Below are 17,234 nucleotides of genomic sequence, written 5' to 3'. Positions count from 1 at the left end.
TGTTTCAACCTGTTTCTTAAAGCTCGTGTTGCTGAAAGTTCCTTCTACATCTAGAAATGTACAAAACGCAATTTCTTTGTTTTTATAGACCTTTTCAATTCTACAAGTTAAGTTATGCAAGAACAATGTGATTGCTTATATAATACAAGCTATTATAAGTATTTTAATAACAATTATTATTTGAATTGAATTATAACTATTCATTTAAAACTTACAATTTAAAATTATTACACTTTTCTAAAACCGACGCACGTGTCACATTTTGGTTTTTCCCATAAATCCGCTTCTTCATCTCCATCTTTTTCAGATATCATCCTGCCTAACTGTGTTGCTACCGTGAATCTTCGCAAGATTCACTAATCCGACAAGCGGCTAGCTTGGTGACTGGATGGGTTAGGAAATCATTCTTGGAAATAAATTGTCACAGATAATCACAAAATCTCCAACTATAAGGGGCACAACCTCCTTATACCATATAGGTCGTCGCAAACGGTGAGGCAAGAACTTCTTGAATATGCCACTGTTTACCAAGACTGATAGTTACGACTTCAAAGTCGCATGTTTGTTTACTATTGGCACAGCCTAATTAGAAATGATTATTATACGATTGACTGAGAACTGACGGGTTAAAGGTGGCGCTGGCTTAACGGCCTCAAGGCGACATTCCATGCAATAGCGAAGGACTGCGACTACGATGCCCAACAAATGGTTTACATTGTGACCGAAAAGTTTTCGGGAAATTTTAAATAAAACGCAAAATTCTTAATCTTCATCAATATTTATTTTATCTCCTTCAAAATATGCTCCATTAGAAGCGAATACACAAATGCCAAAACGTTTCTTCCAATCATCAAAACATTTTTTATAGGCGCTTTCCGGTATGGCTTTGAGTTCCCTCTGCGAATTCTGTTTTACGTCTTCTATGGATTCAAAACGCGTTCCTCTGAGTGGTAATTTGAGGTTGGGAAACAGGAAAAAGTCACACGGTGCAAGATCAGGTGAATACGGTGGCTGTTCGATGGTATTTATTGAATGTTTGGCCTTAAAATCGTTGATAATGTTGAACAAATTGAGGTGAATCGGAACAAGCCGGGCGTTGACACGTCGCATACACAAATTGTCCACCAAAATCAAACGAGCCATCTCACGACCGATGCCTAGCTCTCGTGCTATCTCTCTAACACTCACATGAGGATTTTTGAACACGATTTCCTTTGCCTTTTCAATGTTTTCGTCGGTGGTAGAGGTCGAAGGTCGTCCAGAACGCGGCATGTCTTCGACGGTCGTACGACAGTCCTGAAAGGCTTTGTACCACTCATAAACTTGAGTTTTCGATAAAACTGATTCCCCATAAGCCTTTTGTAGCATTCGCAACGATTCTGCACACGAAATTTCGTTCGAAAAACAAAATTTGATGCAAACTCTTTGTTCAATATTTTTTTCCATTGTTTTTTTCGCAACGCACTACTGAGGTGAACTGGTTTCAACAGCTGCCGTAAACGAACTGTCCGACAAGAATCGCGCTCATTTTTGGCATAGTAATTAAAGACAGTGCTGCCAAACTACATAAACTTAAAATATCGAAAAATATACAGCGCGCGAATTTTAAATGAGAATTTCCGAAAACTTTTCGGTCACAATGTAAATAGACTTTTCGCATCCACCCAACAAAAGATTGTTTTAGAATCTGTTTAAAATACAGTGCGGCTTCCATTTATTTCATGTCTGTCCACCATCAGCGTTAATAATCGAGTAGCCAAGACCGCAGCCAGAAGTTTTAAGCTTGGAATGGATAGGAGTTTCTGTGGCGGTAGACGAGCCTTACCAAAGACAAAAACTATATTGACAGCATATTGATATTCAATCCACTGATACGCGGCTGCAACGAATGCAACTTGACTGGCATCCATAACTATATGGATTTGGACCTCATTGGCAATGTTGTGATGCGGTTAGTAGCACTTTGATACATCATCATTTTCATTGATGGCAGATAAGATGTTAAAGGCTCTCAAATCATCGGCTGAGTTCAAAGGCTGTGTTGGATTTTCAATTCCAAAATGTTCACTATTGAAAATTATCATATTCACTAATTGGTGGTTCGGCTTGTGCAAACAAAATTGGCAAATGGACGGTGGTACTTGAACCTGTTAGACCATACACCACCCATTCATGTTTCATTCGAATAGCAACTGAATCAGATGAGTTAGCTGACACTAATGCGGAATACGCACTTATGTTGTCGCATTTTAGACTTAGCAGGCGAACACCCTTAAAGTCTTCAATTCGTAAACATTCAAAGTGCTCATAATCTGATTTTTTAAATGATTGTGTTAGCAGATTAAGATTGATAATGACTTGAACGTCATGCTTCACCATTTATCTTGACAGCACTATTGATTTTTTAGTCATCTTTCCTTCATCACACCACTGCAGTGTTAGGTGTTGTTAGACCATCTAACCTTCTAGCTGACTCGCAATTTTGGCATCCAACATAGAGATTAACGACCCTTCATCCACAAGTGCGAAAATCTTTAGTTGACCTTTGGATCCATAGTTTTTATCGGAATGAATTTAAAGAGAAAGCCGAAACATGGCTTAGTACAACTCAAAGCCTGCTGAACTGAATCAGACATAGACCCCGCTTGCTGTTTTGGGCGTATGTAGCAATTTGTTATGGTTTTTCGGCAAATATTTATATCGCAAGATTTTTTTATTCGGCATTGGATAACATTATATCTTTTACGCAAATATGAAATACACAATCGAAGCTGTTTCACCTTTGACCAACGCTGCTGAACATTTCATATTAATCGAAAATGCTTCATATATGCTATCAAATGTGGGCCTGCGCACACAAAATTCTTTGCCTCCCAGGCGATTCTCTTGCTTCGTCTAATGGTTTCTCACAATGGCTGTGATAAAAGCCAAATTATTTTCACGATTTCACTCAACCAAACACTAAGTCCTCTTATTTTGAAGTATATCTTCAGAAAAACTGTATGACGCTCCAACTCAAATTGTTAAATAGGCGGCAACTTATATACCAGCTGTCCTATCAATGTTCGGTCGTTCAAGTGTTGCTCACACTTGAATGATGACAAAAAGGCTACGATATTTCACAAAAGAGATGATAACGTAATTAAATCATCAATATTTCTCCCAGTAATTTTCTCTAATTATTGAATTTTGTCTAACTAGGATTGTACTAGCAAATTTGCTTGGCTATATCGAAATTTCAATTCATTAATAACTACAGGCACATCAAATGGGTATAGTGACTGAACGACTTCCTTGGCTTCATCCATTAGGCATTTCTGTAGCCGCTTTTAATTATACCTCTTAATATACATTATGTTTCTCTGTCCTTGTGTCCTGGTGTTTAATTGGAACATTTTGCTCCACAGGACGTTGCTCCGATTGACGCTTCATCCCAATGTGGCTGAAGCGGTACGATATTCTACATCCACTATGGGCCAACGTAGACCAGGATGAGTCGTTTACGACAAAGTCGAGATGAAGTACCGAACCCTCAGTGATTCACTGTAGCTTCGTGCAAATGCTTACATAACCCTGCTTTGGGCCTCAATTGTGGCTAGGAAGACCTCCTGTAGCTCTACAATTTGGTCCCAATTAAGGGCGAATTAAAATATCAATTATAAATCGTTGACATTATGGAAACATTTGTTGAGTTCCTTCTGTGCCGGATTTTTTAAAAAATATGGGAAAACTTAACAATCTATATGAGAATTGACCACGTTCTTTTATAAAAGATTTTAGTACTCTCATTGATTGCCATGTAAAGGCATCACTCTAGTGGTAGATTTAGATTTACACGGTTCACGGTCTATTAGGAAATCATGTTAGAAGTTTCAATCTCCCTTTAAATCACAATTAAAGTTGCCGTGGAGATGACGGTCGTGCATTGTGACGTTTTACTATTTTAGGAGCTTTTTTGATGATCTTGTCCAACTTTAGGACCTTCCTTTAAAAACCATCTTTCGGTCTAAATTAGACACAATTTGTACCAATCAGCTGGCTTACCTAAATCGAAAAAAAATCAGAACTATGGTATAAGTGCCGTCATGTCATTGTGATTAGAAAGCCATGCAACATGATTTAATCTACCCTCTGAAGATTTTTGCCGTGACTATGGCTCTGCAGGCGAGGAGGAACCTCTACTTCAACTCATTTGTCAACACCCATTATTAGCTAGAAAAGGATTTGAAATATTAGTGGCACCATTCCTACCTGACCTGACAGAGCTATCATCCTTAAGAATAAGGGACAAGGCCAAGTTCATAGACCCTTTACATAGTGTTTTTTTCTAATTAAATAGGGTGACGCGCCTACTCAAAGTGACTGCGTTTGTGCGTTAAACGTTTAGAACTTCTATCTTTTACATAGCTTCTCAGGTTTGGGGTACGGATAGTGTTTTCAATGGTACAACATTTATCACTATATTCTTATTTACTTTCATTTACACTTAGAACAACAAAATGGGTAAACTGCAATATTTTTTTAATACGTACAATAATAATAAAAATAATTCCTAATAAAGGTACCCTCTTTGGTATAATTTCAGTTCCTACTCATCTCCATCGTTAATAATATAACCCCTTTAATTACTTCAGGTGTTGCTGCATCAACGCAGTTCTTCTCAATTTTGAAGTTTTCTGTACTTCAATTAATTTACCATCTCTATCCGAATGTTCACATTCAGTAGTTTAATTTATTTTATGAATTCAATAAGGTTAAGTGAGCTTTTAGGTTCAAATCTTATAAAAGAAGTACATAAACACATTAATTTAATGATTTGCATATTTTATCTTTTATTTAACAACTTTTACCTGAATAAACGTAAAACGCTACCACAAGTTAATAATAATCTTAATATAGTAAGGGTATTGAAATTACATAAAATACGACGTATATTCATGTGGCATTACGCCCCTGCGTGGATAAAAAGTGTGAGATGTTGAAAAATTCAATAAATTCGTTATGTCACTGGTGTAAACATCAGCAAAGCGAAATAAACGCCGTGAGAAGTATGTTGGATTATGGTAAGTGCGAAAGACGCTCCCAAATTGCATATTAAACACCATTTTGGTTTTGTTTCTATTTTGAATATATAACAAAATTTAAGAACTTGTAAAATAAATACAAAATTTACCGCAATTGATCTCGTTCTGCCGTCCATTTCTTTAATGCGATCTGTGCTGCCTCCGTTTCGTTATCTTGATTCTCCTCAATTAACTGAGTCAACATTTGAAGCCAATTTGCATTAATTTTGAAACTGTCTTTATTTAGAGTATTAATTTCATGCTACAAATATGAAAACTTTGATAAAAAATTTAGATTCAGAAGTATAAAAAAAATGTGTACAGTGAGTTCGTTTATAATTGCGCCAGTACGCCAGCCATGCTCTAATGTGACATCTGCTAAGTCACTATATGGATGATCACCAAAATACAGGACTGAATGACCACGCCAGCCTCTTAAATCTTGTAATTGCTTGACAGTACCCTAAAAATAATATAATTAAGGTTTGTATACATTAACTGCAATTTATATAATTTTACTAATTTGTATTCGTCGCTATGCATGCGTATTAAAATATTCAGCAAGCATACAAATAACATTCGATCAAAAGCTTAATTGTAAAGATTTTCATACCAGTACAATGCAATATTATAAAAAGTATGGTGTTAGTATGAAGTGCTTGATTGTTATATTATGAGATCTCAGAAAAAAGTAACAAAAACCTTGAGTTTTGAACAACGAAAACTACGAATTTCGTGCAGTTTTGTTTTGTCCGGTTAAAAGATGCGAAGGCATTGCTGCGCGAATCATTGGACACGTTCAAAATTTAAAGACTGACGCTTGAGTCCAACAAACATATATGAACTTATAAAACCAACAAATATTTCCAAAGAACACTGATGATAAAAATTTGCCTCGAAATTGAATTGTCAGCCAACATTCAACATTCAATTAAAATTTAATTAATTTTATTATTGTAATTCACAAATATTAAAAATTCTTCTATTTCAAAAAAAAAAAAAATTTGTTGAATGAGTTTTTTTATATACCTTCTTACCATATGGACTCATTCATTATGACTGCAATTATTTACTTTAAATTATTAATAACCTGTGTTGGTTATTAAAATAAACCCACATGTTGCTCTGTTAAAAAATAGTTTTGAAACATTTTTTTTTTTTGGACCTACTATTTTATTGTTTATTATAATTTGTTGTGGCAATAGATGTAAGAGTTAGAACACCTAACAAACATTACTCGGAGCAAAAACGACTTTCGTTTCTATGTGACTCAAAAAGTCTTTCTGCCAACGACCGAAATATTAGATTAAACTCCTAACGAGCAGAGTAAGCAAATTTTCCATAAAAATGACAGCAATGCACATTATACATTAAGTTTCTTAACTCTTCCAAACACTTTTCCGCTGTTAAGTTATGAGTTATTATGAGTTATTATTCGCAATAGTAACATACATGCAACAAAAACTATAATTTTTATATATATTAATATAACCACAGGCAGTAGTATTTGCTGAATACTAAGGAAATGATGCTAATTGAAAACAGTAATAGAAAACAGCAAATCTGTTCAACAATACCAGTAACATCAATATTTTTTGAAGGGTTCGAATTGAAATTAAAAAACAACAACAAAAATTTAGCTAATTAATTATTTTTGCCGAAAGGTACACTTCTTATGACAATAATGAAGTTTTTTTTATTTTTTTAATTTAGAAGGATTCGAATATCAAAGAAACGACAACAACCAAAATTTTAGTTAATTTTTTGAAATTTGGCTGACCATACAACGTTATTTCGAGTATTGACAAGTACTCTTCATCAGTGGTCTTAGGAAACATGCGAATTTCCTTTTAATTAGTTTATAGTCCGTATATAATTTGTTTGGACTGCAAGTGCCAGGCTTAGAACTTATGCCTGTCAAATTAGAAGCGATGACTAATCGTGTTTAACCACAAGTAGCCAAGGCTGCACAAACTTTCAGTGTTCCCGTTCCAGGTTTTTTGTGACTTTTTTATTTAATTAGTGACATTAAACAAAGCACTTGCCGTGCTTCAAATTAGAACGAGCTTATAAACTACAGCTTTGTTTGAAAACACAAGTTCAATGAATTGAAAGTTATTTTTTGAGGTTACCTATTTTTATTGCAAAACTATTCTTTTTGCAGAAATATCTGTTATGCATATTTTTATTTACTATATGTAAATCGCCTTTTTTGGAAACAATTTTACAAAGAAGCTACGCAAATGCTGCTCTACAAGTTTGCTAATCGCGATTAGGAAAATCCCAACAATATTATTGTTGATATTTCCTAAAATTCTAATTTTTTAATGTTAATTTTTTCTTGCCGAAAGAGACGCGCCTTATGACGAAAATAAAATATTAAAAGTCGCTAAGAACACTGATGAATGAGTATTTGGGAATACTTGAAACCGCATTGTATGGTAGGCCAAATTTCAATAAATTAACTAAATTTTTGTTGTTGTCTTTTCCTTTCTATTCGAATCATTGAAACTTTTAACATTTTTTTTTTCGTCATAGGGCGCGTCACTTTCAGCAAGAAAAATTGAACATTAATTAATATTTTTATTTTAAAATCAGACAAAGCAGCATTGTTAATATGAGTCATAAAGAGTCAACCCCAAGTATATACATAACACACATATTAAGGACCTAGGCTGGGATCGCACCTATTCTACATAAGAGGAAACTACTCATTGGGTGCAATGTTCCGCGTATCCCAAAAACTATGTTGCCCTTTGTACTTCAAGAGTTTGTTTGTTTTCTGTAATGTTTGCAGATATGTGTACTGGCTGCATGCTTAACTAAAATGAAGGGATGGTTATGCTTAATTATTGTTTACTATTTTTGTACAAATCAAAATTTTTATCCAATAATTACGAATTCTTTATTTTTGTTGTAGTTCCTGGTTACATAGGAGCATTAAAGTGAATACAAAAATAACTGAAACGTCATAAATTATTTATTCATTTGATTGTGTTTTAAAAAAAATATTAAATATGAAACTTAAAAAAAAAACACATAAAAGTAAATATGAAATCTTTTGGGGGTTTGTGATTTATAAGAATATTAGAAATATAATTATTTACATAAGCTCCAAAAAAAAAAATTTAATATTAAATGAAATATACAATATATATATATATATATTTATAAATTATAGTCTAATACATACTTCATAATAAATTTTCCCTTTTTCTAGATTAGAAACTCTGTCCCAAACGTGAGTCTTTGTTTTTTCATCATATAGTCGAATAGGTCTCGACTCATCAGTAAAGAACTTTGGTTTACGTGCTTGCACGATGATGACATCAAAATAATTACGCCAATTTGTACCAGCTAACAAGGTCATCCCACGGTCACTACAATTGTTATATTTTATGTTGTTAACAATTTATGCGTAATTTCTAAATGTTTATTTATACACACTATTCTAATGTAATTTAGAGAATGCATGTATAAATGTGATCAAAGCCAATTGCACTTTATGAGGCCGGTTAACCAATTTAAAATCAGCAGTTGGTTGTAGTTTTAAAGTCAAATATCACTATATCAATATAATAAAGGTGATGTAGTCAAAGTTTGAGGTATATTAAAGCACTAAACAGTAGACATAACAATAGACATGGATATGCTCTACAGAACTATATTAAACTGAAGATAAAGAAAATCAGTGCTAGTGTCAATGACTTCAAAATCGACACAGAACGAACAGTGCTCACCTCACTTTGTGGAAAAAAGTAAAGGTTAAATAACCAAATATTACGATTTTGACTTTTGGCGGAACTTACACAAAGTGAATGGAGTTCGATAGCTTGTTTACGGAAATGGTCCAAAACCATCAGTTGTCGCAATCACAGTTGTGGTATTAAAAAATATTTTGATTAGCGATGCACCACTAAACCTGCTCTAATATATAGCTTTAACCAACCTAAATTATGCTACGGAATATCAAATATTGAAATAGTGTTATGATATTCAAAAAGTCATCGTCTCCATCATCCACTAATAATTTATCCAGTCGTAAAAAATGTAACAGCAAATTACATCTGAATTATGTACGTCAGCACCCTAGAAGGTTTGCTAGCATTAAAACTTTGGGCATAGGCACCAGTTCCTAGGGTCCAATGCTGTTATATATTCTAACAGAAAAAGTGGATTAGCACGTCAGCCTATTATAAAAAGAGTTCCTGTCACAACCTTGTGGATTGCAATCAGCAGCCCACTTTCTCTGATTTTTAGAGAAATAGTTTTACTCAAAAAAAGTGACAATTTGAGTTAACCAATCAAAATAGTAGCAGCAACTGCAGCTACAAATAATACGACAATGTGAATATTGTGTCACCTCGATGCTTATCCCATCTATTGGTGCAACAAGTTCCTGTTAGTAACAGAACCAAAAGGTTTCAGTGTAGTGATACGCTTAAACTTGTGGCTAAATTATCTACATAGCTGACACAGGATCAATGACTGCAGAGGCAGATCATTGATCATGAATTTATAGAGTAGTGCCGATTTATTTAATTAAAAGACTGTTCATTAGATGTTTCTTATTCATACTGATTTCATTTTGGTTTTAAGTTCTTAAACTTACATGGACGGTAGTGTGCACATACCGCGACTTGCAAGTTTAGCATTTATGCCTCGCGCAAGACGGTCAACGTTCTCAAGTAAAGAACAAGATATCATATTCTTCTTGTATAAACATTTACAGTTTAGCGTGGGAATAAAAAATACTAAAAGATAGCGCGGTTAGCAAAAAAGCCAAAGTATGCACACTATAATAGCGCAATACTGGATCTTTTACTCTGTTGATCACATCATCTTTAAACAAAATATATGTTCTTCTTTGGATCGCAAAAAGATCAACATTGCCAGAAACAAAAACTCACCAGTTGAATACAGGATCATATTTAGTTTTGACTCTCAAGTAAATGTAATTACAATAAGTAAACCCAAACCGTGAAGCAGAATTATTAGTGCTACAAAAGTCTCATTTGGCTGGGCAAGCAGCGATGTATTATGTGGCTGTACCCAAGTTGTAGCCACATGTGCTATAGTCAGTAAAGACCAAGACCAAAAGAATAATCCGAAACATCATTCATATAAAACATTCATTACAATGAAAAAGGTCGGTTCTTAGTCAAAATACCATTTACAGAAGATCTATCAGTACTTAATGAATCACGAAAAAAGACCTTGAACCGATCCATGGGACTAAAACAGAGGCTAAGCAACAATTAAGGTCATAATACATCGCATTTGTGAGGGATAAAAGAAGGGTCAACTTTATACACAAACTTGTCAAAAATAAAGAGAGGCAGTCTGGTTACGAACGTCGGCGAGTGAGGTTGTGCACGCTGATATTACTGTTACTTGTGTGCTTTCTATTGTATTGTGATTTACTCCAATACAAATATATCAAAATTAAGCTAACTTTGTGTTTATTTTTGACAAACTAATTAATGTCTAATAAGTGTGTGCTCAATTGTGAAGTAGAAGCACTATAACTAAGTGAGCAGTAGCCCACGACAGTCATGTCACTTAATGACATAATGCAGAAAGTATCTGTACTACAGAGAAAGCTTTCTGACATATTGATGTGGATAGACGGATATCGAAAGATGTATCGGCAGATTCATTAAAAAACAAAATTTTCAAAATATAAGGAGGTGTAAGCCGCTCCGTATCTATTCACCAAGTACCTGCAAATGTTAGCCTTAAACAACAAAGCTAAATATCCTCTTGTATCTGCATTAGTTAGTTAGTTAGTTGAAATGGAGAGAGGAACGAGTCCTCCTCAATTAGCTAATAAAGCCGTTTTGAATTCACAAATCCTCGTAATAATGGGTAGAAGGAGGTTAAGCTGGAACCATTTATATGTTAAAGAAGGGAGATCTAATTCGATAACTCTCAGATTTAAGTTGATACGGCAACAGACACATAAACTACGAAACGAACTATCTGCACCGAAATAGCACGAATCCTTAACCCACTAAAGCTCATTAATCTTGTAACGGCAAAAGCAAAGAAGTTCATTCAACAACTATGGCAACTTAAACTTGGAATCTCATTACCCTTTGTCCTGTCTTGAAAAAAGGTGACCCGACGATTTGCGCCAACTATCGCGGGATCAGCCTAATACCTGTCGCGTACAAGGTTCTTTCAACTGTACTGTGTGAAAGGTTGAAGCCACATGCCAACTCACTGATTGGACCTTATCAGTGCGGCTTTCGACCTGGTCGCTCCACCATTGATCAGATATTCACACTGCGACAAATCCTGGAAAAAGCCCACGAACGTAACATTGACACTCATCACCTTTTTGTCGATTATAAAGCAGCTTTCGATAGCCCCATTAGGGATCGCGTTTACGCCGCAATGTCTGAGCTCGGTATCCCTGCAAAATTAATTCGACTTTGCAGAATGACGCTGAGTAATACCCGTAGTTCCGTCAAGGTAGGATCGAGTCTCTCTGAACCTTTTGATACCGTGCGAGGCTTCAGAAAGAGGCCCTTATCATGCGACCTCTTTAATTTCGTCATGGAAGTGATCATGCGCGGGGCAGGTGTTCATCGTAATGGAACAATATTCTACAAATGTGTCCAGCTCCTTGCTTACGCCGACGATATTGACATCATTGGGCGTAGCAAGCATGATGTTACAGCTGCTTTTGCTGTTATCGAAAAGGAATCTGCAAGAATGGGTTTAGCGGTGAATGAGGGAAAAACGAAGTATATGTCGGCTACTGGTAGAAATGTGCGTCGCTCGGACACCGGGCTAGTGGCTTGCGACTATACTTTCGAATCTGTCAAGGATTTCATCTACCTTGGCACCGCCGTAACGAATACAAATGATGTCAGTCTGGAGATCAGACGAAGAATCATCATTGCTAATAGGTGCTACTATGGGCTCAGTAGGCAATTGGGATGTAGAGCTCTCTCTCGACAAACGAAACTTACGCTCTATAGGTCGCTCATCCTCCCTGTGCTTCTGTATGGCGTAGAAGCATGGACGTTATCACAGAATGATGAAGCAACACTGGAAGTGTTCGAGAGAAAAGTTCTTCGTAAGATCCTCTACGAGTTGGCGACGACTACCGCATTAGAATGAACCACGAGCTGTACGAGCTTTATCACGACATTGATATAATTCAGCGCATTAACATCCAGCGACTTCGCTGGCTTGGTCATGTCGTGAGAATGGATGAAGACGCTCCGGCGAAAAAGGTGTTTGAAACAGTAGTTGGCGGAAGAAAACGTAGAGGTAGACCGTGTCTCCGGTGGAGTGATCAAGTTGAGGAAGCACTAACTGGACTTGATATACGAGACTGGAGAAGGCGCGCACGCAGCAGAGGCGCCTGGGGAGACATGCTGCGTCAGGCCGAAACTCGGTAACGGGTTGTTATGGCCACATAAGTAAGTAAGTAATTTAATGCACACATAATATTTAAGAACAAGCAAACACCAAAAACATTAACCTAAACACACACAAATTTTTTACTTAGCAAATAACAGCGCTCATACAAAATTTTTACGAATGCTACAACTGATCGACTCATTCATTTTTTATAAGTATATTCATACCACCGGAGTATATGCTATGGTTCATGAATCATTTGCCTTTTATTCTACTTTACTTTGAAATTTTTACACATTCTTGTGAAGTTGATTTATTAGCACCGGCATTAGTCAACGAACATACTTATGATTAATTTCTGTGGCGAATGTGAATGCATGTAAGTAGAGTATGAGGAAAACCTTTATACTCATTTATATTAGGTTTTTTATGCGTGTACTCTGAGTGTTAAAATTATGACTCGTTGCAGTTCTCTGATGTAGACGAAGGGGTACAGATTTGTCCTGCATCAACCGGAGGAACTATGTTCACTTTTAAATTAATTAATTTTATTTAATGTTTATTATGTTATTATTAATGTAATAATTATTGATTTTATATTTATTTTTTATATTGTGATTTACAATACTTAATTCATTATTTGAATGTAGTTTGTAAATAAATTATATCATGTACGATCACATTGCTGGAATAAATCACATTGCAATAATTATTTGGATAATAGCGGGCATAAAAATATTCGCATGTTCAACGTAAATGCTAGCAACGTACTAGAGTAATACGATCACCGTCACACGCCACTGTATGATTTTAATAAACATTTCTGTTCTGTAAAGGGCAGGAATGGGCATCTTAACAAGATAACGCATATTATTTCTATAGATGCAATATGAGTTATCAAATTTTATGTAATTGTATATATTAAGTCATTATATAATACGACAATGCAGTGCACAGGATTTCCACGAGTAAGTTTGACATCATAACATTAGATTTCCCAAATTTTAAATAGGTTCAATTGGCGACAATACATCATAATCTTATGCTTTCAGTATAAACTATTTTCTAGATAAACTAGATAAACTGGTACTTGCAGTCTCAAAAAAATTATTTACGAATAATTAAATACTCGTACAAGAATTATATCCAAGACCCATGACGATGGGTATTTGGCAATACTCGAAACAGTGACCATAGAGGTCAGCCAATAATGCAATTAATTAAAATAATATAAAAAAGAATGTTTGTTGATGTAATTCACTACTTATCGAAAAAACTTCTTTATGTAGATAAATTATTTAATTTTAATACTTTTAATTCATTCAAGACTTTTTATAGTTCAAGTGCCTATTAGAATTCTTGAGCAAATTTATAGAAAAATTTATAGAAAAATTGTTCTGATACTACTTTAAACGTTACCTTAGCATCTTTTAGCTAAATCGGTTAAAGTGCCAAGTTAGCTAATCTGATCAGTATAGGTCAGAATCAAGAGTATTAGATAGCATTTTGATTGTTGTTATCATGTTTTTCTTATTGTTTTTTCTTTTCAAACTTAAAGAAACTTAAGAGAGATTATACCTACTATTTTCCGATGTTAAATGCTTTTACGCGAGAAATTGGAGTCGCACCAGATATTCTAAGTAATTTACTCACAAAACGACAACTCTACAAAATTCAAGATTTCATATGCAAAATTTTAGTAAACGGTTCGGTTTGTGTCTGTAGTGTGGAAAATGTGGAACTTATCTGGGACTTGCACCTTTTACACACACTCAACTCAATTTCACCAAGGCGTAAATACCCATACGGGCAAATATTGTTTAATTGCTAATAAAAATTCATATAAACTGGTTATTTATAATATGAATAATTTCAATAATATGAATATCTTATAAGACGAAACTTGCTGTCTTAAACGAGTATACTTACACAAATGAAAATGGACTATTCGTCACCAAAAATAGTTTTTTTCCCGCGTTGATAAGCTTCTCGAAATATACAGGGAGTAATGCGTTTTTTTCTATATAATGATCAATATTTTCCATTACGATTCGATGCATTAAGGGATGGCAGGACTGCACGGACGATTTTATATCATGAAATAAAATTTCTGGATGATAATCGATGTGTTTTTTCTCAAAATATTCCGCAACATTGCACAATAAGCACATTTCAGGCACAGAGAACAGATCAGCGAGTTGGACCATTTTCGACTTAATGTTAGGCTAGTCGGAAAAATACTTGAATAACAATTATTTGTGGAATGATGTTTAAGACAATACCTGATAATTTTTTGATTGCCCCTCAACGTAAGCAATAGGAATTATACGATTTTTATATAGTTTTAAAACTTCATCGTCTGAAATTTTAGTACGGCCTCTATATACTGAGTCTAATTGAATTTGAAGAAATGAGTCCAGTTTCAGCAGTAAACCTTTTTCAATGTCATAGTGTAGACCACGCACTGCGAAACCTGGTATATATTCCAGATCAGCAATTTCGCTAGGATACTGCATTTAAGTACACAATCGTTTTCATTGTCTTCAATATATCTATTAATCTTTACCTTATAATTCTTTATTAACATTTCCCGACCCAAATTATACAGCAAATCATGAAGGCATGGTTTGTAGCACGCCAGCGTGTAATCATAATCAAATCCATAGACGGACACTTCGCTCAAGTCTAGTTCGTTGCATGCAAAGACACCTCTAGCATTTACATTTGGTGGCAATTTTTTGGCTGAAATCATTCAAAGCAAAACATTGTAGTATTAATATAATAAATGCCAATCAACACCAAATCAAAAGAAAGTTTAATATTGCGATCTTCTTAATTCAGATTTAACTAAAGTATTGGAAAATCACTATAAGGCATTTTCGTTTCTGTTTTTCTTATATAATACTATAGTTATAATCATTTAACACTGTTTATGAATACTTTAAAAGGAATAACCTCCGGAATTTTAGTTTAATAATTACATTTAAATTTTTGTTTGGTGATATTATAAAGCAATTCAAAATCGGTTGACGACTCTTGCTTATCGACATTAGTAGAATATGATTTATTCGAACAAATTAATTTAGAATACACATTGCTTGAATGATATAACTGAGCCCGCAAAAAGCATTTATTTAATTTCAAATACTTATGAAGCATTTTATGAATTAGATTAATTCGCTACTTTATATACAACACATATATAAACAAATAACCCACTTCGATGCTTAACAAATTCTAATTGCCTTATTAATAATAAACACAACAGATGTTTGAATAGCCGCTGTATATGTAAACAGTGGAGAAATACATGGTGCTTGTTTGCTTTACGATCAAAGAATATTTTACAAGAACGGCAACTCCATTGCGAATTGAAATTTGTTTTTTAAACGACAACAATTCGCCGTAAGTCTCTTGAAGGTGTTAGCGATAACAGCACTTACATTTGAAATTACTAAAATTTTTTTACCTTTTTACCGTTGTCCGAAGTTTCTTCGTACACTTCATCGTGTTTTTGTTTTTCAGAACGGAGTATTTTCAAAGATTTACCGCGATGGGCGTAAGAAGGAGAATAGTTTTATTTCTCTGTTTTGATATTTTGCGAGATATATAAAATATCGTTGCGCCAAATTATACAAGACTTACCACGTAAATACTTTAAAAAAGCATGTACTTGAAATCTAAAGTACATTCACTGCTGTAATATATAATAACAAATAAAATTTGCAAACAAAAAATAATTTAAAATTTAAATGTTGAAAAATCGTGTTAATTAAAATCTTAACAAGTTTTTTTTTATGCTCATATGGAGCTTATAATAATACATTTATTATAGTCTTTTACTACACTTAATTTTATGAAAACAATTTTCAGAAAAAATATTTTTAGAGAGGTTTCGAAAAATAATGATTTACAACAACAAAAATTCTTTTTAGCATTTTAATTAATTGAATTTTTGGCTGACCATACAGTTGAGTAGAGTTAGAGTATTGCCAAATACCTATCATAAATGATCTTGGAATTAGTCTTGTATTTAATTATTGATAAATAATTTTTTGAGACTGCAAGTTTCAGGAATTGAATTCGTGTCCTGACAGCGTTTATTAGCCAGCTGATCCAAAACCGTACTTGACTTGTATGTTCGCACTTTTTTCTGAAGTTTTGCCAATTTGCTCTGAAAGTTTTTTAACAAATTCACTTGCTGTGTTATATTTTAGAACGAAATCATAAACCCGCTGAAGAATAATTGAATTAATTAATTATATTTGTTGAATTTCAATACTATTCTTTTGTAGATTTGTATGTGTTGTTGTATGATTTTATACATGTTACGGTTACTCCATGATTCGCACAATTTTAATATAAGTTGTAATTAAACGTCAGTTATGACTGGAGTGACTATTATATTTAATAAAAACTAGCATATTTGGTAGAGAGGTTTTTTGTGAAATCATTTGTAAGAAGTACTTGTGTTAAAAGTATGCTCACTTTGTAAATTAGTTTTATTTATTGTAAATATGTATCGTTTCATATAAGACGTTACATGATTTATGTGTTAATAAAATGATTTAAATTCTGATATATGAAATTAAAACCCAAATTTTTTTGGGACTGGTCTTCTCTCCCCGTAATTGTTTCAATAAAAGACGCGTGTGTTCTTTATGTCAAAATAAGACTGATTTTTATTTATTCAAGTTGCTTTAATCTAACATAGTTTTTAATACTAATTTCCTATAGGATCTTTTATTATTACATAAGATTATTACTTAAATTGGTTAACACAAATTAGACGTG

At 33.9% G+C, this 17,234-nt stretch overlaps 1 protein-coding gene across 1 annotated transcript; it reads right to left on the bottom strand.

The window, feature by feature from the left end:
* Positions 1-4,807: 4,807 nt before the first annotated feature.
* On the bottom strand, positions 4,808-15,668 carry LOC119684183 (5'-nucleotidase domain-containing protein 3-like). The gene is made up of 8 exons (XM_038098157.1): positions 15,422-15,668; positions 15,007-15,182; positions 14,723-14,950; positions 14,370-14,665; positions 8,257-8,443; positions 5,386-5,526; positions 5,174-5,325; positions 4,808-5,118 (listed from the first exon to the last, which is right to left on the bottom strand). The coding sequence occupies exons 1-8, from the start codon at positions 15,597-15,599 to the stop codon at positions 4,914-4,916; spliced, it is 1,563 nt and encodes a 520-aa protein (XP_037954085.1). The 5' UTR covers positions 15,600-15,668; the 3' UTR covers positions 4,808-4,913.
* Between the last annotated feature and the right edge of the window lie 1,566 nt (positions 15,669-17,234).

The sequence above is a fragment of the Teleopsis dalmanni genome, chromosome 2 (genome assembly GCF_002237135.1).
Source record: "Teleopsis dalmanni isolate 2A chromosome 2, ASM223713v2, whole genome shotgun sequence".
NCBI classification, from domain to species: Eukaryota; Metazoa; Arthropoda; class Insecta; order Diptera; family Diopsidae; genus Teleopsis; species Teleopsis dalmanni.
This window is presented reverse-complemented; position numbering and strand designations above follow the sequence as displayed.